Below are 25,896 nucleotides of genomic sequence, written 5' to 3'. Positions count from 1 at the left end.
GCATAAGTGAACAACAAACCAGAATAGAATACACATTTTTAAAAGACCAATTTACTCATATTCTATTTAAAAGCAGCATACAACCACTTATAAATATAGCCTTTTAAAAAAGCATCCTTATATAAAACAGCGGGGGGGGGGAGGTTTGGAAATCCCTGCTATACATATGAAGCACGGTTTAAGCCCAATACAACTGACCAATCAAAATTAGTGAATGCACTGCATCTCTCTGCAGTGGGGAGAAGCGACAAGGTAGGCTGTCATTCTGCAAAAGCTGCCCAGAACAGGCTTTCCTCTGAAAAGCAGTGCCATTCCTTTTTAGAGAGACTGAATCTAAATGTTGTCTCTGGAGACAAGAAGCCTTCAGTATGTTCAATTACTTCATTACGTTTTTCAGATGCTTATTGATTTCACAGTAGGAAGAGTGAGAGACTGCAGCAGCCTCTAAGCAGCACCACACGTTCCATACATTAGCAGTACTGCTGAGACAATGGCACAGTACAGACACATATTTTCATTAAGGTCTTTTCTGAAGAGATGTTTATGACCCTCTTCCCCCAGTCCTCTGCTAACAAGTGAACCAAATGAATCAATCAAAACTGGAAACGCTTCAACTACATCAGGAATATATCAAATCTTTAGCGGAGGTAAGATGTGTTCCCTTATTACAGTGTAAGCTGCTTTTGAACTGGCATAGTGGGGTAAAATTACTTTGAAAAATTTCAACCTAAATTTTAACAGTTTATTTGCTTAATTCTATTTATTGTTAAACATGTATTTTTTAGATCGACTTAAGACATGACATTTTCAGTGTACTTTTTTAAGGATGTAATGTTAAATACCAAAAATTTTCTTTGTTGATTCACTACGAAGACATCAGCTTTAAGTCACTTCAGACCTACTAAATAGTCTTAATGTCATCAGTATAGTTTTTCTCAAGTGCTCAAAAAATGCTTATATTTCTTAAAAGGACCACGTTTACTATTTAGCTATTATTTATTACTCACTTTTAGGTTAAGTTCATTATTGGGCATGTTCACTGAAAATTATTTAATTTGCAGTTACATTTTGCATTACCTTTTACATTTCAACTACACGAACAACTCATCGGTGGAAATTTATAGCATCTAATTGTGGAATCTGTTTTAATCAGTTAATATTCAAACCATGTGCTACTAATTAAGCAAGCTACACTATTTCCCAGCAGGAAATAGTGTTAAATTTATTGTAAAGACAAGAGAGAATGACAGTATGTTTAGTGTATGCTAACTGCTCATAATCTCTGAAAACAGGTTAGCTTCTAAACTGAAGCAGAAAATAGTTTTAAAACTGCTTTCCTTCATGGTTATATTTATGTTACCTCTGTTACTAAATAACATAATATTTGCAATCTCTGTTAAGAAAAGAAAATATTTAAAGAATCCCTTAAATCTATGCATAAGCTGTGGCTCTACTAATACAGTTTACTTATGTTGATAATGAATACTGTGTATGGTGTTAAAGTCAACAAAACTAAAGTAACTTTGCGTTAATTGGAAATTATTAGGAACCCTATTAACCATTTTTTTTCTTTTTCACAAGGGCCCACAGCATCTAATTCAGTATTTACAACTGACAATATGAAGAATGCATCTGATCAAGCATCTCCTAGCTGCCTGAACCATAAACTGCAGGATATTCTTCGAACACATGAATTTAAGGCATTAAGGAGTTAAAACCAGAAAATACAGGTCCACATTACTGCTGGGATATAACACATGGACAGTAGTCATCCTAAGAAGATGCTATATAAAATAGACACAAAAAGAAAAACAATTTAACTGCAAAAGCCTGAAAACAAAATCGTGAGCATTTTTAAAGGGGGAGTTTACACTTTAACATACCAGGATTGTGGAGCTGTTTCCTGAAGAAACAATGAGGCACAGAATGCCAAAAAGAGAATGCCATACATTAACAGCAAGCTAAATAAAGCTTTATCAATTTTCTTCTGCACTAAATATTCAGATATTCGTAGCAGCTGATATTACTAAAGGATTTTTTCATCTAAGTTTTATGACTATGTATCCTCTTCTAATGAAAACAAATCAAATTAAATAGCAGATGGTTTTTATCAAAAGAACATGGACTGGATTTATAATATAAAGCAAGTTATGTGATCAAGAAATCATTTCAAACTAACAAGGACTGCCATAGAAACAGACTTACATTTTTAACAAAAGGATGTCCAAATACATTTTAGAAGCTAGAAACCTTATGTTTTCACATGTTCTGGAAAATAAAGAGAGACTATCATATATTCCCTCAAAGGGAAATATAATTCCTATCATTTGAGGAAGTTTCTCTTGGTCGTGACTTTTTAAGGCAAAACAAACACAAATATTTTGTACTGGTCTTTAGAAATTCATCAGCCAACTAAATCTCACAATTCATGCAGTTTGAAGTACTGGAGAGAAAATGAAAGAATTTCTACAAGACATGAAATAAAACACAGCTACTGTTGTCAGGTAAAAATTCATGTCAAAATCTGTCAATGACATCATGTATCAATTTGTGAAAAACTGCTATAGTGAGCCAAAAGGCCCATAAGGCAACAGCAAACAGGTAGGTCAGAAGATGCATGCACCCCACCACACTGTTTAACATTTACAAAAGAAAACAATCTTGCTCTAGAGATGCATTTTACTTAGTTACCCTCTAACTTGGCACTTCTGTTTTATCTGATTATAAATCTAACTGATGTGACAAAGACCTGATGTTTAATCTGTCAGTTCCGAAAATTTGGCACACTTAAAATTTTCCATTTTTTATAGGATTTCACTGTTAGCTAAGACTTTCACTTGAGTATATGCCTCTGGTAATACCTTATACCAAGCTCAAAAGGAATAATGTTATCTATGTTTCTGAAATATGGCCCCTAAAATAATATGGATAAATAAAATTGTATTCTAAAAGCTGTCAAAGGTTACATAAAGTTAAAGGTTAACATGAATTTTGGAAATTATTATAGCCTTTATAATTTGTTTATTATTTTGCAGTCAAAATGCTGTACTTGAAATGTGAAATATAGTTGGTTGTATGATTTTATATTTTAAGTGAATATACTCATTACTGACATATTAGCCCAGAAAATCAGACATTATTTTTATAAATTATTCTAACCCTCTATACATTATAGATTTACATGAATTGGCAAAAGAGCTTGTTTTTTTAATTTTCCTCAAAATTATACACACCGGGTGATTTATACAAAAGGTTTCACATGGAATGTGTAAACTTTAAAGATTCCTCAGAAAATGGATTTCAGATACTCCTTTTCCAAAATTTCGTATTTTACTTTAAAAATCCTGTTTAAACAAATAAAATTAACTGATACAGTCTTTTAAACAACTCCAAAAATGGTTATTTCTTAACATGATATTAAATTTCAAATTCCTTCTTCCACAATAAATGAGAGGGTGTGGTCACAAAATAAATCACTCATTGGAGTGTTTAGTACTCTTTTACCAAGTTTTGTGGTGTTATACTTTAACATATCCTTTTTCATCCAATTTTTATAACATAAGTTTGTCCATTATAAAGTTCAGTGAGCATTTTCACTACAAAATATGTAATATTTATCATTTGCCTACTTTCTATGGGAAATAGCTCCAAATATCCCCAAGCACACTGTAGACTCTTAAGAATTTCAACCAAGAACATGGACAAATGGTTTTAAACAACTAGTGCTCTGTGCCATTTATCATTTTAAATGAACACTTGTCCTGTTCATTTGAAATCTCACGAGAATAATTACACCTACAGTAATTATGCCAGAACATATTAAGATAGCATTTATTACCCACCTACGCACAACAGTTTAAAATGAAATCTTAAAACACCAGGCTAAAATTAGTTTTATGTACTGGGTAGTTTTGCTGTACAAAAATATACTGTATCTCAATAAGCTTGAAAAACCCAAATGAGGACAATCTTTTTGAGATATTAACTAATTTTGAACTATAGAGGAGTATTCCCCATACAGTCACCTTCAAAGGGAGAATCCAATCTCCTGTTATACCAAAACAATGCAACCTTGATTCTAATTCTACCTTTGCCATTAATAGTTTAGAAACTTAAAAATTAAGCCAAGTACACAATAAAAAGATTTTTTTTTAGAAGGAACACATGTTTTGTACGTCCTTTAAATTGCCAAATATCAAAAGAGTTTATTCTATTTCACTTTCTAGGGAAAACACCAACTGCTCCAAAAGAATGTGTTTTTCTCCCATTCTGGAAATCAACATGCAGTCTGAATCTAACATTACAGTGCGAGATGACATTGATGACATCAACACCAATATGTACCAACCACTATCATATCCATTAAGCTTTCAAGTGTCTCTCACTGGATTTCTTATGTTAGAAATCGTGTTGGGACTTGGCAGCAACCTCACCGTATTGGTACTTTACTGCATGAAATCCAACTTAATCAACTCTGTCAGTAACATTATTACAATGAATCTTCATGTACTTGATGTAATAATTTGTGTGGGATGCATTCCTCTAACAATAGTTATCCTTCTGCTTTCACTGGAGAGTAACACTGCTCTCATCTGCTGTTTCCATGAGGCCTGTGTATCTTTTGCAAGTGTCTCAACAGCAATCAACGTTTTTGCTATCACTTTGGACAGATATGACATCTCTGTAAAACCTGCAAACCGAATTCTGACAATGGGCAGAGCTGTAATGCTAATGATATCCATTTGGATTTTTTCATTTTTCTCTTTCCTGATTCCCTTTATTGAGGTAAATTTTTTCAGTCTTCAAAGTGGAAATACGTGGGAAAACAAGACACTTTTGTGTGTCAGTACAAATGAATATTACACTGAACTGGGAATGTATTATCACCTGCTAGTACAGATCCCAATATTCTTTTTCACTGTCATAGTAATGTTAATCACATACACCAAAATCCTTCAGGCTCTTAATATTCGAATAGGCACAAGATTTTCCACAGGGCAGAAGAAGAAAGCAAGAAAGAAAAAGACACTTTCTCTAACCACGCAGCATGAGACTACAGACCTGTCACAAAGCAGTGGTGGAAGAAATGTGGTCTTTGGCGTAAGAACTTCAGTCTCAGTAATAATTGCCCTCCGGCGAGCTGTGAAACGACACCGTGAACGACGAGAAAGGCAAAAAAGAGTCTTCAGGATGTCTTTATTGATTATTTCTACATTTCTTCTCTGCTGGACACCAATTTCTGTTTTAAATACCACCATTTTATGTTTAGGCCCAAGTGACCTTTTAGTAAAATTAAGGTTGTGTTTTCTAGTCATGGCTTATGGAACAACTATATTTCACCCTTTATTATATGCATTTACTAGACAAAAATTTCAAAAGGTCTTGAAAAGTAAAATGAAAAAGCGAGTTGTTTCCATAGTGGAAGCTGATCCTCTGCCTAATAATGCTGTAATACACAATTCTTGGATCGATCCTAAAAGAAACAAAAAAATTACCTTTGAAGATAGTGAAATAAGAGAAAAATGTTTAGTACCTCAGGTTGTCACAGACTAGGGAAACATCTAAGTTTCATTAAGCCCACATTTAAATTGTAAAAAAATGAAATTACTGCCAAATATAAGAAAAAACATTTTAAGTATTGGTTATGTTGTAAATTTTCAATGTAAATGTCAAGATTAGATTAGGTCATATATATTCAATTTCTTCATTACAATGTATTTGTTGCATGGCAGTTTGTTAAAGTAATATTGTGTATATTTTGTCAATATTATGTCCATCAGAAGATATTCATGTAAGTCATATTTTCTAAATAATAAATACATAGCCTTAAAACAGTGTATAACTTCAAAATGTAACTGACACAGGTATCCTTTTCTTTTTTTTTATGAAGTGTATTTGTTTCTAAGCCACAAACTATAGATATATTTATATAAATGACAAGCACTTTAATATAAGGGCAAAAATTATGGTCTCCAAACAAAATAATTCAGGATTTTCTATGTCACTACCTTATGTTCTCTGGTATAGTCTACCTGCTATAATATCTGATGCATCAAAAATAATGAACTATGTGTGAAACTATCTTTTTTTTTTTCTGAGTACAGAAAATTGTAGGATTTATCAGGATTTTAAAATTCAAGAACCAACAACCAACACTGTATATACACTCTAAGATAGGGAAATTTTGAAAATCAAGTTTATTATGAAAAAAGAGATTGATTTTTCTAAGATCAAGGGCACTGTGCCTATAAATATACAAATAAACTGACAATAAAGGGAAGGAAGAAAACTAAAGCACCAGCCTCTTTCTTCCTTCCTCACTTTGCTTGAGTCTAAGCCAAATGCTCTGGATTAATATACTGGTAAAAACCAGTGCATTAAAATAAACTAACTTCCTAACTTTATTCAAGTCAGCCTTTTTGAATAACAGAAGTCAACTATTAAAATCTGAATAAAAGAAAAAAAGACTTTCTATCACTGTAGAGAAGCTTCACAAAGCCAATGATTTCTAATTTTAGATACATAGCAACTTTAGAGTAATAAAATTTACACAAGGTTCCTATACTATAACTTCCAAATGTTTCAAAATACAATAGTTCTATTTCCACTCTTAAAATCATTTAAGTGGCAATAAATCTTGTCAATTTTTTTTACTCTACACCACTTAATCTAACTTTAATCTTTGTGTCTCCCACCTTCCATTTATGTTGGACAACTAGAAAATTACTAATCCTAACTATAGATAACAGGTTTGGGAATCTCATATCAAACAAATATTTTCCAACTGTTATAATCCAATAATCTATCAATGAGTGCTAATTATCACTGTATCTGAAAAAGAGCAATAAGTTACTTAAATAAGCAAATACAGTTCTTGCTACCTTATAATTAACTGTACGACTTTTTATTCTATTTTTTTAATACCGTATCCATTAAATCAAGTAACAACTCATCTTTAAATAAAACTTCATGTCAAGGAATTCAATAATATATCACTTTTGTGTAAATAAGTGAGGTTGAGATTGACCCAGTCTAGTTTACTGAATACATTAATTCTTGAGGGAAATATGCACCATGCAATAGCTTGAATTCACTGAGGATCCTGCGATATTTAACAGTGATTTATTTCTGATAATGTTAACATGTCAAATCTTGGCAAAGGAACGGTATCCTTCTGTCTTGTTTTCTACTTTTATGGAATTAAAGAAATGCTTCAATTTGACAAAATGTAGCATAAGAAAGTAAGACATTTTTCAGAACCCTGTAGAGAAATTAAGACTTTGTAGGTAAGGGTATTAAAAATTTTTTCATTCAATAAACATATTTGGCACAGAATATCTCCTAATATATCCATTAAAAAATTTTTCAGCTAATTTTATACTTAAACTTCCAAGCATAAATTATAATTGTATTTAGTTTTATAATCTTCATAAAAATTACACTATTTTTAGAATTTTCATATTAAGAGAAGACCTCTGTGTCTTAAATATTTTTAATCTTCAAGTCTATAGGCATGCCAAAGAACTCAGTTAAAAAAAATTTTTAAATATATTTGCCTAAACTGCTTTCGTGCCCTCTTATTCTCTGTAATAAGAAATCTAACAAAATAATAAATGGCAAATATTATAATGTTGCCTTCTAAATTGTTATTATTTCTGTACTTGACTCTGGAACAGACAATTAACAAGCATTTTTGCTCTCCTGTAATGAACTTTCAGGTACTTAAAATTACACCCGCTGATTTACAACAAAGAAAATTCATACCTACCGAACAATTTCTAACAGCTTTTTAATATTAAATAGTATGTAATATGTAAACCAAAATAATATTTATATTAAAGTTTCAGCTTTTGAAAACAAGTCACAAATATGCTTACAATTACTGAGTTCAGCTTAAATGAGAGAATGAGAAGCTTAGACAACTTTTTTTTAAGCATTTGTTCTATGAAAAGGTGAAGTATTTTTATTTTCCTCATGATGGGCTTCACCAAAATGTGTATGTCTTTCACTGTATTTCTAATAATTTCATGGGAAAAAATATTAATGCCAATTTTTCATCTTAGAATGAAAACTGTAAATGCAAAAGCAATAGAGGTAACAGTAAACTCAATATGGGAGCCTTCTTAAAATGATATTTTTTCCCACCCATATGCCACAAATCACAGACACAGGCATCAATTTATATACAATTAATGGGGTTAGTTCTTCAAAACCACAGAAGAACTATTATTTTAAAAACTAACCAAACCTCAATAAGATATGGAACACTCATTGCTTGCTAATTCCAAGAGGTCATTAGTCTGCCAATTAGTCCCAACAGATGTTCAAACCTATTATGAAAATTTAAGAATTTACAATTATGCTTTTTAAAAATGCCATCCATAATATTTCTGTACTTCTCACCATGATAAGCCAATTTTTAGGTACGTGGCCTATTTGTCTATTTTTTAATCCCCCAAATAAAATGATAGCAAAATCTAAGTTCTCTGGGCATTAAAAATCAAACTCCTCATTTACTGAGATTAGACTGAAAGGTGAAAACCAGAAGATAAGGAAACAGGTGCTTAATCAGGCTTTAGTCAACACAGTAATTTGAAGACTACTTTCCAAAGTCAATAAAACATTTAGTTTCATTACAACTTGATTGTACATTTAAGTAAGCTTTGTAATTCAATTAATATTTGAATCCTTACAATGTAGAAGGCACTATGGCAGATACGCTTATTCATATGGAATAAAGTCATTACCCTGGAAACTTAACCTAGAATCAAGGTAGTTAAAAGTCTGGCAATACCTGCTAAAAGGCAGAATGCAGTAAATACTACTAAAAAAAAAAAAAAGCAACCTTCTTAATAAACTTAAGAAGAAAGGAATTATGTTGGATTTAAGAACAATATAAATAAAAGCACTGTTGAGGAAAGCTACTGAAGCAGATCTGGAAATGGTAAATTGTTCTCTTTAGAAGAAAAGTAATATAATAGTGAGAAGTTGATCTGCTAAGTTAAAGTGGGTCCAAAAACAGAAAGAAGGCTTTAAATACCAGCAGAGATATCTGAGCAATCAAATACTTAAATTGTTTTCTATTATAATCAAATAATTTGAAGCTACATTTCAAGACCATCTTGAAAAAGGTAAGGTAACTTGTCAAATTGTAAGACAGGTTATTTTTCTAAATGGGAGAAGAAGCAAGGAAAAAGACATAATGTATTTTTTTTTCCTTTTCACTAAATAAGATGAGAAAGAAAAAAAACTAAAGAAAACTTGTGGAGCTTATTTTCTTTACATCTCAGAAAAGTACACTTGTATGTACTCCTTGTGAATGTAAGTAATCTCCCTATGGGACAGCAGTGAACTCAAGAAAGCTAAACATGAGATGACTAATAATAAATGTTAGGGGAAAAGGGAGCTTGGGCCATATTATAAAAGAGGGAAAAAGGAGGTAATTAAACCTAGACAAGGTGGGAAAAAGATCTAAAATACGCAGAGATGCTGAGCTCTTAGAGAAATAAAATGGGAATACAGCATTGTGGGTTAGAGTTCACAGAAGAAAACTACCTTGAAGATTTTTTCTAAAAAGCATTCAAAAAGATGAAAAAGCAATTTTTTTAAAGAAACCCCAGTTAAAAAACTGGGCAGATTAGTAATATAATAACATTTTTCACGATTCAAAGTAGAATACAAATTAGGATGTTACAACAACTCATAAACGTTTGGAACAGAGGGGTACTGAGATGGAGAAGTAAATGGAAAACTGGGCTCATCTTAATATGAAAACTTTCACCTTTTAAAGAATATTCAATTTTTGCAGGAGAGAAAGAGCTGAGCAAACTTAAACAATATTTATCCCCTTGCTCATGATAAAATAATGTGTGAAAATAATCCTAAGTATCTCTACCCTTCTATTCACACATTTTTTTTTAACAGACCTCCATAAGCTGTAGCCATGGCTTTCAAGCATGACAGCTTTGTACTTCCACCAGCAAGTGGTAAAAAGTGCTGTCATTCCTGTCACTGCCACCAATATCAACTCCCACCACTATCAAACCCTGAAGCATCAAGTAAGATAAAGGAGGAGAGCTGAGTCTATCTGGGATTGAGGTCATTTTCCTCACCCTGCTTCCATGAAAGTAGTATGTCATATATTTCTGAGAGGCATTAAGCAAGGCAGACTACCAAAGCACATCTACCAATTTTTCAAGGCAGAAAGTAAAAGGAGCAAGAGAATCTTAATTAATCTTATTAAGATCATAGATAACTGCTTTCCACTCAGACAGCTATGGACATACAATACTAATAACAGATGCAAAATGAAAATTTTTTAATTTAACATAAATTTTTAAAAATGTTAATGCTAACAAATGAGAGTTCTGACATTAGACACAGACTAGAAGAGTGAGAAACATAGGAGACTGACATATATATATATATAGCACATCCATTAATATTACACACAATCCCACCTGTCATATACTTCATACTGTGTGTATATTGTATATTGGTTATCTACCCAAAGATACGCATTTCACTCTAAAATTGCTAATGTCTTTTTTTTTTAAGATTTTATTTCTTTATTTGACAGAGAAAGACAGAGCAAGAGAGGGAACACAAGCAGGGAGAGTGGGGGAGAGAGAAGCAGGCTTCCTGTGGAGCACAGAGACCAATGTGGGGCTCGATCCCAGGACCCTGGGATCAGGACCTGAGCCGAAGGCAGATGCTTAACAACTGAGTCACCCAGGAGCCCCTAAAATTGCTAATGTCTTAAAACAGGCTGAAATGTAACATACATTTAGACATTGTAGACATTACATAGTCTACATTTTAACATTTTACCCAATTAATAAAAAAATGTAGTCTTTCTTCTGCTATTAAATTTTTTCCAACTGTCACTTGTTATAAGCAACAAAATGCTAGCAAACTATAGCTACCTAACTTTATAAAACTGTCTTTAATCCCCCCAGTACAATAAGAGTCTATAATACTACTGTAACCTTTGTAACCAAAAAGTGCCTGATACATACCAACTTCTGAGTAAATATTAGTGAAATTGAAGTCAACAATTTTTAAACTTCCGACCCCATGTATCTTGTTTAGGAGAGTATTTTTCAAAATGTAACTCACACCAGTCAGAATGGCTAAAATTAACAAGTCGGGAAACGACAGATGTTGGTGGGGATGCAGAGAAAAGGGAACCTCCTACACTGTTGGTGGGACTGCAAGCTGGAGCAGCCACTCTGGAAAACAGTATGGAGGTTCCTCAAACAGTTGAAAATAGAGCTACCATACGACCCAGCTATTGCACTACTGGGTATTTACCCCAAAGATACAAATGTAGGGATCCGAAGGAGTATGTGCACCCCGATGTTCATAGCAGCAATGTCCACAATAGCTAAACTATGGAAAGAGCCAAGATGTCCATCGACAGATGAATGGATAAAGAAGATGTGGTATATATATATATACACACACACACACACATACACACAATGGACTATTATGCAGCCATCAAAAAAATGAAATCTTGCCATCTGCAATGACATGGATGGAACTAGAGGGTATTATTATGCTAAGAGAAATAAGTCAATCAGAGGAAGACAATTATTATATGATCTTATTGATATGTGGAATTTGAGAAACAAGGCAGAGGAAAAAATGAAACAAGATGAAATCAGGGAGACAAACCATTAAAGACTCTTAACCTCAGGAAACAAACTGAGGGTTGCTGGAGTGTAGGGCGGGTGGGAGGGATGGGGTGGCTGGGTGATGGGCATTGGGGAGGGTATGTGCTATGGTGAGCGTTGTGTACTGTGTAAGACTGATGAATCACAGACCTGTACCCCTGAAACAAATACGTTAATAATTTAAAAAATGCACAGAATTGAACACACACGCACGCACATACACATAAATGAGCGCACATAAAACTGGAGGTATCTGATTAAAATCAGTGGATTGTACCAAAAATAAAAACAAAAACGTAACTTACCTCTATCAGAATCTTCTTCTATGGTGCTTGTTTGAAATTCCAATTTCTGTCCCTCCCCCCTTAGACTTAATGAATCAGAATATCTGTGGTTGCCGTTCTGACTAATAAGTTTTAATAAGTACTCTCGGGTGATTTGTGCACTAAAGCTGAAGAACCACTACTTTCTATACTAGAAGATAGAATATATATCAAAGTGACAGATTAAGTCAAGTAACCGATAATGAAAAGGTACAGAAGCAGCTCTGAACTCAGTTTAGGCCATAATGCCTTCCTGAAGAAAAAAGTTTTAAGCTTATTTCATTTTAACAAATAAAATTTTAGTTGAATTATATATACTATAATCCAGCAGGACATTTGCTTCCTAAGAACTAAAATTTTATTTATTTATTCACTGATTCATTCATTCATTCATCCAAGAAATATTTATTGAGCATTTACTATGTGCCAGGTGTAGGAATAAGAACCACTGAAGTCTGGCTTTCACTGAACTTACAGATGATGGTAAATGCTAAGAGAAAGTTAAAGCATAGTAAGGGAGAGAGTGATGAGGGTTTATTTGTGCAGCACTGTCAAGAAAGTGCACTGTTAGTGCTCAATAAATGCTGTCGCCTAAGTGAATGAGCACAGCTGTACACAGTCCTACATTTGTTAAGTTAGATGGTCCTTGAAGAACTGATGACCCATACTCAACTGGTGCCTCTTCCCCAGGCATTTCCCTTTTTTAACGTATTTAGTTGTTAATCACTCCTACACTATTTTCATGTTAGGAGGAAATTAATTATGGAAATATGAATATTAGTGACTTAGAAAAAGGTCTAGCACAGTAGTTGGCATATAGTAGGTATATTGCAAGGTTTGTTGACCTATAGCATTGAAAACCTGAAACAGGACTGAATTTTTATTCTCCCTCTAGAATTCCACACACTATCTCAATCCACAATGTTCAGTTTTCTCTGTGAGAAATCTTTCAATAATAATCATAATTGACCTTACTGAATGCTTACTGTGGTAATAAACGAGTTACTGTGTTAATTCTTTAGGTTATCATCTTATGAATCCTCACACCAAGACTGAGAGGGTAGTCTTGCCGATATTTTTCCTCTGATGAGAAAACATGCTCAGAGAAGTTAGGCAACCTGCTGTGCTTCATACAGCTTGTAGGAAATAAAATAGGGTTGGAGCCAAGTCTATCTTCCTAAAGTTTTATTTCCCTAAAAGAAGTTATCTAGGCCTTTAAAGTTTCCTTTAAAAACCATACACTCAGATGATTAAATGGTACCAAACATGAAACATGACACTATAAAGTGCTATTGACTTTTACTTCATTCCAACACTCAGTTAATTGTGAAACTGCACAGCTACCATTTGTTGTAATGTCACTTTATTCTATCCAAAAGTACTGTACAGGCACATTTTTGCTCATTTCAGAACAAAAGTTCTATTAAAACATAATACTATACATAAGGGATAAGAATTACTTTTAAAATAATTACAGTGAAAATACTAAAAACTATAAACTATACTAAAAACTATATTCTGTGCATCTTTTGAACAGATGTCACTCAAGTTAGGTAGATGGGTCCAGTTAAATATTTTCCTTTGTTATTATAATTTCCCTTGTGCCATCAAAACAATTTAGGGAATATTCAGCTCCTCTTTGATAATTTATGACAACTTTAATTTCCTATTCTGTTTTATAACAGTTAAGTGACACTGATACTCAATAAATACTTCAAATGGTATTGCAGAAACACCACCCTGGAAACATTTCTTATTAACCTTTTCACTAAGAATTCTTTCCAATAACACTGATATTATCTTCTGTTATCACTCTTGCTTTTTAGCATTTCCACTGAATCACAGAACCAATCCATAACAAGTTATTGATGAAAATGGACTGCTACTGAATACAATTTAAATATATAAAAACAAAAGTACAGGTAATCAGATATAGCCACCTTACAGAAAAACATTTCCAAATAATATATTCCAGATAAACAATGACTTTGGTTTTGGGTTTTCTGGAGTCTCATAAAGTTCAATGAAATTGTGTGCAAAATTCATGGATTTGTGAATATGTGCATTTTCCCTGGAGCAAACAGCTACAAATTCATTAAGATCCTCAAGAGAGCATGTAACCCAAAACAAAAACAAAAACGATTAGGGCGCCTGGGTGGCTCTGTAATTAAGCGTCTGCCTTCCGCTCAGGTCACGATCCCAGGGTCCTGGGATCGAGCCCCACATCAGGCTCCCTGCTCCGCGGGGAAGCCTGCTTCTCCCTCTCCTACTCCCCCTGCTTGTGTTCCTGCTCTCGCTATCTCTCTGTGAAATAAATAAATAAAATCTTAAAAAAAAAAAAACAACCAAAAACTATTAAGAAAGTAGGAAAGCAAAATTGGTAAATGCTACACATTAATTATATCTTGCCTTATTTTAGGAGAATGTAAGACAACTTTTAAAAGCATAAAATTTTAAGGTGGCTCCGTTGCGCAATGGATAGCGCATTGGACTTCTAAAAGCATAAAATTTTAGGGCGCCTGGGTGGCTCAGTTGGTTAAGTGACTGCCTTCAGCTCAGGTCATGATCCTGGAGTCCCAGGATCAAGTCCCGCATCAAGCTCCCTGTTTAGCGGGGAGTCTGCTTCTCCCTCTGACCCTCTTCCCTCTCGTGCTCTCTCTCATTCTCTCTCTCTCAAATAAATAAATAAAATCTTTAAAAAAAAAAGCATAAAATTTTAGATACAATTAAATGGAAAAATAAAATCAGAGCAATAAGGATTAAAAGAATGAAAAAAATTAGAAGTTAAGTCTGGTATGAAATGTAGAAAACAAAATGCTTATCATTAAGCCCTGCATTCTTATAGGAAATAAGTCAAAAACTGTCCCTATATTTTCTATAAGATCATATAAGGAGAGAAAAGGGATAAGTGACTCTTAGCACAAATAAAATAAAGATCCTCTCACTGTTCAGTAGAAGTACTAAGTGTTCACAACATTGAGACCAGATTGCAATGCCTTTCATGGATCTTCTCAGAAAGTACATAACATGTAAATGATGTTTTTACAACAACTTTATTTTTTGAATGCTTTTTAACAAGATTTATTTATTATTTATTTATTTGAGAGAGGGAGAGAGCGAGCATGCACATGAGCAGGGGGAGGGGTAGAGGGAGAGAAAGAGAATCTCAAGCAAACTTCCCGCTGAGCATGGACCCTGAGATCATGACCCAAGCCAAAATCAACAGTCGGAAGCTCAAACGGCTAAGCCACCAAGCACCCCAATGACCTTATCTTTTAAGTTTATTTATTTATTTTTTAGTAATCGCTACACCCAACCTGGGGCTCAAACTCACAACACTGAGATCAAGAGTTGCGTGCTTTTTTGACAGAGCCAGACAGATGCCCCTTTACAACAACTTTAAAGACAATCGAAGTCTTAGACAATTACTGATGTCCTCCAATGTACAAAAATGGCTACAACAATCTTACAGAAAAGGCAAGAAGTCTCATAAGGCTGATTATAATTTTCTTCAAAGAATAATAATAGCATCAAACTAAAGGGAAATTCAGTAAAAAGAATTACATGGTAAAGAATAATACACTATAATAATACAATATAATTTTGGTTTAATCCAAGGATGGATTCCAGAAAATTAAAGCAGTGGATCTCAACCATTTCACATACATCTAAGCGGTCAATGAGACTGGGTGGGAGAGAGATGTGGCACTTCCAAATGAAAATAAGACAAGCGTTCTTAAAAACGAAACAAGGCCTCCAGTTAATTCTGATGTGCTTACTCCTCTCCTGCCTCCATTCCCCAACCTTCTGAGATTCTCTAATCAAGAGAAATAGACAGACTGATTAGCCTTCAGAAAAACTGTCTTTGGGATGCCTGAGTGGCTCAGTCAGTTAAGCAGCCAACTCTTGATTTCAGCTCAGGTCATGATCTCAGGGTCATGAGATCCAGCCCAGTGTCGGGCTCTGCACTCAGTGTGGAGTCTGCTTAGGATTCCTTCCCTCTCCCTCTGCTTCTCTTACCACCATACCTCACTCATGCACTGTCTCTCTCTCTCTCCAAAAAAAAAAAAAAAAGGAAGAAAGAAAGAAAACTGTCCTTAATATTCTCTCAACAAAATTCTAGAAAAAAACAATTGGCATAAAAATAGTTAAGTGCAAAACCATAAACAGTAATAACCACCTAGGCTGAGGGAAAGACTAACATCATGACACTCCACTCTTGCACAGAGGTAGCTGTTAGCAAATTCTGAAACGACAAGTTAAAGAACTGAATTTTCATCAACTAATTTGAAGATAAATCTACTCTGCCTGAAATATCTCATCCTCATTAAAACATCTTCCTACCAATGATTCAAAGACACAGTGAGATCAGATACAATAAGAGCTAAAAGAAAAGAACTGAACCTTCAACTACATGATAAAAGACACCATGTAAATATTTCATCACAGTTGTCAGATACAAGAAACAAGATATGAGCTTTTACTTTTAAATATAGTATTCTTCTATCCATACCATTTATATTAAATACAACAAACTTCTCAAACTCCATAAATGTTTCTAAAAACTTTGTAACATATGTCACAGGATCTAGTAGGCAGATTCACAAAGTGCCCAGATGAATGTGCCAAGCAGCAATAACTGTAAAATCCTAGTTACTATCACAAGCAAGTCTGTTATCTTGGAAACATTAAAAAAATCTTTAAAGCATTTTAAATGGCCTGTTATAATAGCACTTAACCCTCATCTGCTCAAATTTGAACATTTCATAAAAGGTTTGAGTTGTATAAGCTTACAAAAGTGGTGGTGATAAGACAAGTATGTCAACATCAATATCACAAGGCAAAACAGAACTACAATCAGAGTATAAACAAAGAGCAATGGGGCACAAAGTAAAGGGAGCGCAGGTACAGCAGTACCCCCTTATCTGAAGTTTTGCTTTCTGCAGTTTCAGTCACCCCAGTCAGCCATGGTCCAGAAGCAGATGATCCTCCCTTTGACCTATTATCAGAAGGCCAGTAGCAGCCTCAGACTACATCACAGTGCCCACCTCGTTCACCTCACTTCACCTCATCGCGTAGGCATTTTATCATCTCTCATCATCACAAGAAGAAGAGGAGGGGGTATAGGCACACCAAGTATTTTTGAGAGAGACCACATTCCCATAATTTTTATGACAGTATATTGTTAGAATTGTTCCCTTTCCTAATTATTGCTGTTAATCTCTTACTGTGCCTAATTTATAAATTAAATTTTATCATAGGTATGTATGTATAGGAAAAGGCATAATGCATATAGGGTTCAGTACTATCTGTGGTTTCAGGCATCCACTGGGGGATCTTGGAATGTACCCTCTGCAGATAAAGTTGGCGGGGAGATGGAACTACTGTACCTGGAAAAGCTGCAGAAAGGAAACAGCAATTGAAATGAACTTTGACAGCATCTGGGCAACAACAGCATACCAGGCAGAGACACAAGCATGAGCAATTACAGAGCAACAAGAAAACAAACTCTCCAGACCAGGGAACAATTCAATTTGGCTGGTGCACAGACTATGAATATGTAAACAGGAGAGATAAAGCTGGAAAACAGGCTATATTCATGTTTTATCAAGCAAAAAAAAAAAATTTTTAATTTAAACCCAAAGCCCAGTGAGCATCTTTCTAGATTTGACAATGTGTGATGGCATCTAAAACACATATACTTACACTTTCTATCATCATAATTTAGGCCCTCAATACCCAGGCCACTGTGTCAGCCTCTGACCTGGTCTCTCTACCTCAAGCTCTCACAATTTCCATTTTCCACTTCCTAAAATACAACTCCACTCATTTCATCCCCTGTCACAGAAGATCTTCCATCAGATACCCTTCACTGAGACTTAAAATACAACATGATATTTAATAGAAAGTAATTAAAATCCAGAGGGGAGCAGAATGGGGAAATGGGAGAAAGAGGTGATGGGGATTAAGGAGTATACTTGTCATGATGAGCAGAGGATGATGTATAGAAATTCTGAATCATTAGATCGTACACCTGAAACTAATATAATACTGTATGTTAACTGGGATTAAAATAAAAACTCAAAAAAATTTAAAATTAAAAAAAAGAAAATAACTAAAATCCAAAGAGTAGTAGTAACAACTCAGTACCGTTCAAATACAGAATTACAGATACCTCACAAAGTTATATAAACACACAGCCTTAAAAAAATGTCCATGGAAAATGCAGTATGTCCAATTCTGTTTTTCTATTAAAAACTATAAAAACCGGGTGCCTGGGTGGCTCAGTCGTTGAATATCTGCCTTTGGCTCGGGTCATGATCCCAGGGTCCTGGGATCGAGCCCCGCATTAGGCTCCCTGCTCAGCGGGAAGCCTGCTTCTCCCTCTCCCACTGCTTGTGTTCCCTCTCTCACTGTCTCTCTCGGTCAAATAAATAAATAACATGTTTAAAAAAAAACTGTAAAAAAACCTAGAAAAATACTAATTAAAAAGTAACTTAAAAATTAACTAAATGCAACCCCCAAAAAACTAGTTAACCCCAAGATTTAAAAAAAGGAAAATAAGAATAGACAACTGACACAATGAATGTACATTATATGATGTGATTTGGGGGGGAACCATTAAGGACTCAAACAAATAAAAGAATGTATTATGAAACAGTAGGGTATTTCCAATGTGTGGTGAATGATATTGGGGAAATAACGAAATGTTGGAAAAATAAAGTGAAATGCTTGCCTATTCCCAAGGTCAGTGAATGCACAACTCCAGGAAGCACAGTTGACATAATATTTCACATGACACTGACTGCTACCACCTGGACTTGTGACATGAGGCGGTTATGAATATACCATGTTTATGTGTTAAAAGCAAAATGTAAATCCTTGACTATGATGTATTTTTATCTTGTAATACTCAAAAGGAACACACTGAAATCCCAAACCAATCTCATATCTTGGCTGGGACAAATATTTGTTCAAAAGAAAAGGGCAGGCAGCATCACAAAGGAGAGGAGGCACCATTATATTTTTTTTAAGTTTAAGCTATACAAGTCGACTTCCACCGACAAATAATATTGTTATAGCCCCCCCCCCAAAATTTATGAAAGTCCCAAATTCACACAATACTTTTGTCTCACACACAGAACTTTGGTTCTCATTTGGTTCTCATCCACCAGAGTACAAGCAGAGGAAGTAAGTACTAAGTTCAAGTAGAGATCCTCTTCTTACTAGCTGCCTGCTCCTGGGAATGTTACTTAATCTCATGAAGATTGTTCTGTAAAATGGTAACAACATCTACTCAGGGGACTGTTGTGAAGCTTCAGTGAGATAAAGTGTATACAATACTTAACACAGTACTTGCCAACAGAAATCAAATGGCTGTGAATTGTGTGAGACTGTTGAATCACAGACCTGTACCTCTGAAACAAGTAATACATGTTAGAGAAAAAAAGAAGATAGTAGGAAGAGTAAAATGAAGGGGGGAAAATCGGAGGGTAAGACAAACCATGAGAGACGATGGACTCTGAGAAACAAACTGAGGGTTCTAGAGGGGAGGGGGGTGGGGGGATGGGTTAGCCCAGTGATGGGTATTAAAGAGGACACGTTCTGCATGGAGCACTGGGTGTTATACGCAAACAATGAATCATGGAACACTACATCAAAAACTAATGATGTAATGTATGGTGATTAATAAAATAAAATTAAAAAAAGAAATCAAATGGCAGGTTTTATCACTTCACTGAAATTTTATTTTTTTAAAAAAATTAACAAATGTACTTTCAATTATGTGATGTAGTTATAAAAAAGGAATCACTACGGATTACTCTAGCTCCTCAAAAAAGTACAGCTCCTTCCAGCTTCAGTAGGAATTTGCGTCTTGATATTTACTTTTCTTAAATGTTTTTTATTCTCCTCCAGTAGCCATCTCTAACTTGAAAAATCTTTACAGTAATACTTAAATATCTTGTTACCAGAAAAAATGCACAATGAATGTACATTATATGAGGTGATTTTTGGAAAGGAAAAAAAGATAGCATTTTTGCACTCTACAACAGTAGAACACAACCACAGATGATGTATACCCAATAGGACATTCAAAGTATCATACAAATTTGTTCTTTACTTCTATTTCTAAAGAAAGAAAAACAAGAAGAAAGCAATATTTGGGATATCTATTATATAATAAGTTGAAAGGCAATCTATAAACTCTGTCTCATTAAATCTACCCTACAGTCCTTTGAAGTCTCAGAGAGAAGTTAACTTTTTGAAATTCACACAGTTATCACGAGAGATGGAAATGGGATTTAAACCAAGGTCTAGACAGTTTCAAAGCCTATGTTCTCCTATCTCTTAATTACATAGCAGGAACAATTATGATATTTTAAGGTATAATTTTATGATGTTTTGAAGTCTCTAAAGTGTTAGTAAAGTGAATATTACTTTGATGAAAGAAAAGTTTATGAATACTGTGTTGTTCTGATTATTACATTAAAATAAGTAGCCTCTGTATACCCATTCAACAAGATTTATTCATAAGTTATTTACCCTCAGAAGTCTTCTCAAAAACTTTCAGTTTTTATTTTCGCCTTACAGACAGCTCACTCTAAAATATCAATCTCATTATTTAGCTTTAGTTGGAAAGTCTCTATTAGGTGACTATTTTTAAGTATTCCCAAATCTTATAAAGAAACAACAAACAAAATACATTCTCTCTATCCTTTGCTCTCTGTCAAGCAATTACCATAGCTGGAGGAAACCAGGCAGAGGTTACTTCTCTCCTTTATCTTCCAAAGAGGAGATCATCATCTTGGCTAGCCTTCTATTCCCAAAGCATAACTGGATCAAGCTGGAGGATGCAGGCCATCATACAGCACATCCCAATAAAACACCATTTTATCCCACTAACACTTACTCTTTAAACTGTAGATAGATAATTTAACCATTCATGCTCTCCACTCTGTCCCAAGATAAAACTCTTCCTCAAGTCCTTCCAAGCGAAGGTTTGGATTCTGCAGATCACTCAATGATCTAAGGCATCTCCCAAGAAATAATATGACCAATTTTCAAACTTCTTTTAGCAATATAACTTTTTCTTTTTCAAACGAATTATTTTACCAAACCCAAATTAATAAGCAAGATAAAAGCAGATTATTCTCAATGAAGAAAATTAAGGGATCAGAGTCAAGAAATTCAACATTCCCTTCATCCAAATACCTCGGACTCCTCAGAACACAGTGTAAAACAAATAGATTTTGAGCTACTAACTTTCAGAGGGCACTCCACAGAAAATATTCTGCTACTGCATCAAGATCCTGGCTAAATATTATTCTTATATCTGTTAGAAATTAAGTATACCTGTGACTCATAACCAGACTCTACCACATCTGTAATCTGACCTGGGGAAACATGTTACAAATGTCCCAAAGACCAAGAATGGATTTTATCAATCTGCATAACTCTAAAACAGTCCTAGAGAGGAGCACAAAGTAGGGTTTAAAACATATCTACCAGCATAGTACTGAATATATAAATCTGGTTAGAATAAAAAGTTTTCTTTAATTTCCAAATTATCTGTAAGAATCTTTAATGTGACTTGAGGCCACTTTTTATTTCTTAAGAGCAACAGGCAGAAAAACGTATCATTAGCCATGATACCAGAAGAGTATGCAGGGTATTTTATAAGTAGGATCCCATTACAGCTGTTTACTTTAAAACCACCAGTTAACATTTTGTATCTGTGTATAAAAATGGTGTCTGTTCCCTTATATAACTCTGGCACTTTCTTCTTCTATAAGGAGAGACAAGACACATTAAAACACTATGGGTAGGTGGGTGGGTGGGTGTATATTTTTTGTTTTGACTCCAACCTCTTCCTAGAGCAGACTTTTAAAGATCAGTCATTCTCTTTCCTAGAAAAACAAATAATCTTCCTTTCAGATAATTGATTTGGTACAAATGCTATATGTATTAGTTTCTTATTTGCTACATAGCAAATTACCACAAACTCAGAGGCTTGAAAACTACCAATTTATTATCTTACAGTTCTGGAGGTTAGAAATCCAAAGTGGATCCCAGTGGGCTAAAACCAAGGTATTGGCATGGCTGCATTCCTTTGAGGTTCTAGGGGAGAATCTGTTTCTTTGCTCATTCAGGTTGTTTGGCAGAATTTAGTTCCTTGTGGTTATAGGACAGAGGTCATCCCCACTTCCTTCTTGGCTGTCAGCTGAGGACAGTTCCCAGCTTCTAGAAGACATGTGCATGTCTTGGCAGATGGGCCCCCTTCCTTCATCTTCAAAGCCCTCACATCTGATTAAGTACTTGGATACTTCAAATCTCTGCTGCCTCTTCTTCCATTATTGCATCTCTCAGACTACTCTTCAACTTTCCTGTTCTACTTGTAAAAACTCACATATTTAGAATGGATCCACCTGGATAATCCAGAATAATCTCCCCATCTCAAGGTCCATAACCTTAATCACATTTGCAAATTCCCTTTTGCCATGTAAAGTAACATGGTTCCAGGGACTAGGCTCCAGGGACCAGGACATGAACATCTTTGGGGGCCCATTAAATCTGTGCCTACCACATGATATTTATTGAGTTACTCTGACTTGAAGTCAGGAACAAAACCACAGAATGTATCACTATCCTTTGACTAAACTAAAAGTTATTAGGCCCATACACGTTAGAATTCAAAATGCTGAGCAACCTCCATTAAGTACAACCACTATCAGAGAATCCATCAATTTAAATAGTTATTATCACTAAATCCTTATTTTTTAAATGAATATCTAAAAATCTGAACAGAACTTACTTAAGGCTGAGCAAACTAGATTTCTTCCTGTAAAATAGCACTGGTTTCTACCTTTAAGCTCCCTTCTTTGTTCACTTTGTCAATGTCCCACAAATCCTTATCTAGTAGTAAGCCTCCTATAAAGCTAAACCCACACTGGAAGACACACAGACTTAGATGAGATTTTCTGGAAAGCATGATGCTTTTTGTATCATAGACACAAAAACAAGTTTGTCAAAATGGTAATAAGACTCACGAGTGCAAGGCACAACATCCAGAATCTTAGAATCCCCATATTAAATAAATTCAAAGACTAAATAAAGAAATGGTAATGCTACTTTACCATTAGAAGTAGCTAATGGTGGCTAGGTGGCTCTATTGGTTGAGCATCAACCTCTTGATTTCAGCTCAGGCCATGATCTCAGGGTCTTGAGACAGAGCTTGAGAGTCTCTCCCTCTGCCCCTCCCCCCTCCTGTTCTCACTCTCTCACTCCAAAATAAAATAAATAAATGAAATCTTTAAAAGAAAAGGATAAATGGCATTGCTACTTTAAACTAGTTTAAGCATAGAGAAAGAGTAATTTCTATATGCTCTTCTAAGTATTTACCTTAGAATATAGATTGTTAAATAGTGAGAATAATGAGCCCATGAAACTAACTTCAGTCTTTAAGGAAAAATTTCCACAATACATGTCATCTTTTCAAAACAAAGTAATAACTTTTAATAATACTCCAAAAGGCAAAGTAATGATAGAATGACATGACAAATTTATTCTTCTAAGTTTGTATGTTACTTAGACTCTCTTAAACATTCTTGTATCCATTCATTCTTTGGAATACTGAGATTTCATATACATATTTAAGTCTGGCATTTATCATTACCTCTAATTACATTTAAAAACTAAAAACAATGTATGAATTCTCAACCTACACGTTTTTTATTTTTCAGAGTGATTCAAATTTAAAATGCTTGTTCAATGTTATGGGCTGTGAGTGCATATGAGAAACAGGCAAATACAAATTAATTTAGTCCAGCTTCCATTAACGGCAAAATGAGTTGGTCAGGCATAGTTTCCTGAAGATAATTTTTAAATCTAGATAAACCATTTTTCAAAACACACTATTTGAGGGCACTGGAAAGTGACCAAAGGCAGGAACAGACTAAAGAAGGTTTACATTTGAAATACAGAAACTGCAATGGGTAAGAATTGCAAGTTTGGCCTTTTTTTTTTTTTTTTTTTTTTTGCCTCAGGGCACTCACCAGAACTACCCCCACCAACACCCCTAATTCCAGTATCCACAGCTCTGGCAGCAGAAAAATACAGGCTTACAGTCTAGAGGTTGCAGGGGCAGACAGATTAGCCACAAATTTAGGGAAGAAATTCCAAAAGCAAGAGAGCCAGAGAAGGAGCAAGACTCAAATCCCTGGCTTACCACTGAAATATACATGCAGAGGCAAGATCCAAGGGGATGCAGAGTAAAGCAAAGCAAAAATCAGAGGGGAGTTTGCCCTTAAAAGACTGGTCAGATAGGTAAGTTTACTGTGCTTTTTAGACTGAGGGCATTTCCCGAACAATACACAGCTCAAGCCGCAGAAAGCTGCGGCTTTATTAAGTTGAGGTGTCAGAGGACAGAGCTTATTGCTGAGGGAGCAGCTGTAAATTTAGGGAGGAAACTCAGAAAGAAAACTAAAAATGTAGAGAGGTAAGGCCTATATTCTTAGTATCAACTCTGCCAAAATTCTAGGTGACAGCTAACTACAGAGGTACAGAGGTGATCCATCAGCAGATCCATCTGCTGAGAAAACTAAGCCAGAGACAAAGGCAACACAGTACAGGGGGAAACAATCTGTTGCTTGTGACCAGACAAGTTTTCAGCCAGCTAAAATAACAACAAAAAGAACAAAACAAAATCTAGAATGATTAAAATGTATTATCTACAATGTCTACTTTTCAATCAAAAATTACTTCACATGCAAAGAAATGAGAGTGTGTGACCCATACTCATGGGAGAAAAGAAGGCAATCAATAGAAATGGACTCCATGAGTGAGCTCATATGTGAGATTTAGTAAACAATGACTTCAAAGTAGCTACTATTTCACCTGAAATAATTTAACACAAACACTAAGTACACTGTGCTAAATTAAAGATGCAGTTGTAATCCCTAGTGCAACTCCTACAAAAATAATGCAAACATGTAGCTAAAAGGTCCACCGACAAGTATTTGATTAACACAAAAGAAAGTGGGAAATTACAATAAAGAAAAGCCCAAGATGAAATGGCTTCAGTGGTGAATTAAAAGTTACCAAAACTTCTCAAACACTTCCAAAAAACTGAAGAGGAGGGAATACTACCTAATTCATTCTATACGTTAGCATTATTACCCTGATACCAAAGCCAGACAAAGACAGTACAAGAACACTACAGGCCAACATCCCTTATAAATATGGATGCAAAAAAGTCCTCAACAATATACTAGCAAACTGAATTCAGCAGCACATTAAAAGGATTACATACCATGAACAAGTGGAATTTACCTTTGTAATGCAAAAATAGTTCAACATACAAAAATCAGTGAATACACTATATTAACATAATGAAGGAGGAAAAAAAAAATCACATGATCATCTCAGTTTGCAGGAAAAGGATCTGACAAAATTCAACATCCTTTTGTGATAAAAATACTTACTAAAATAGAGAAAAGAACTTCCTCCACATATTAAAGGCCCCACAAGAAAAACCCGCAGCCAACATCATACTCAATGATGAAAAACTGAACGTTTTCCCCTAAGATCGGGAAAAAAGAATGCCTGCTTTCTCCACTTCTAGTCAAAATTGTACATGAAGTTCTGGCTTGTGCAATTAGACAAGAAAAAGAAATAAATGGAATTCAAATTGGAAAAGAAGATGTAATATTACTTCTGTTCACAGATGACAAGATCTTATATACAGAAAATCCTAAAGACGACACACAGAGCTAAAAAATAAATTCAGCAAAGTTGCAGGATACAAAATCAACACACAAAAAGCAATTCTATTTCTATATATTAGCAATGAACAATTCAAAAAGAAAATCAGAAAATAATTCCATTTATATTGTATC

At 34.5% G+C, this 25,896-nt stretch overlaps 2 protein-coding genes across 3 annotated transcripts in view; one reads left to right on the top strand and one right to left on the bottom strand.

The window, feature by feature from the left end:
* Window positions 1-25,896, bottom strand: part of COG5 (component of oligomeric golgi complex 5) — a 334,035-nt gene that overhangs the window by 230,017 nt on the left and 78,122 nt on the right. The window lies entirely within an intron of this gene.
* Window positions 226-7,025, top strand: GPR22 (G protein-coupled receptor 22). Of its 2 annotated transcripts, XM_025872691.2 has the most exons (3): window positions 226-647; window positions 1,582-2,601; window positions 4,227-7,025. In XM_025872691.2, exon 3 carries the CDS (start codon window positions 4,252-4,254, stop codon window positions 5,551-5,553), a length of 1,302 nt encoding a protein of 433 aa, XP_025728476.1. In that variant the 5' UTR covers window positions 226-647; window positions 1,582-2,601; window positions 4,227-4,251; the 3' UTR covers window positions 5,554-7,025. The 2 variants fall into 2 exon arrangements, with proteins under 2 accessions (XP_025728476.1, XP_073754764.1); XM_073898663.1 differs by having other exon boundaries at window positions 1,582-7,025.

Source organism: Callorhinus ursinus, unplaced genomic scaffold (assembly GCF_003265705.2).
Source record: "Callorhinus ursinus isolate GAN/ISIS: 27379988/994484 unplaced genomic scaffold, GSC_fseal_2.0 scaffold12, whole genome shotgun sequence".
Lineage (NCBI taxonomy): Eukaryota > Metazoa > Chordata > Mammalia > Carnivora > Otariidae > Callorhinus > Callorhinus ursinus.
The sequence above is the reverse complement of the archived record's forward strand: the minus strand, read 5'-3'. Positions and strand labels throughout refer to the sequence as shown.

Bases quoted from the DNA above. Each gene is read 5' to 3' on its own strand.
- GPR22 (XM_073898663.1), top strand. From the start codon at position 4,165: ATGTTTTGTACGTCCTTTAAATTGCCAAATATCAAAAGAGTTTATTCT.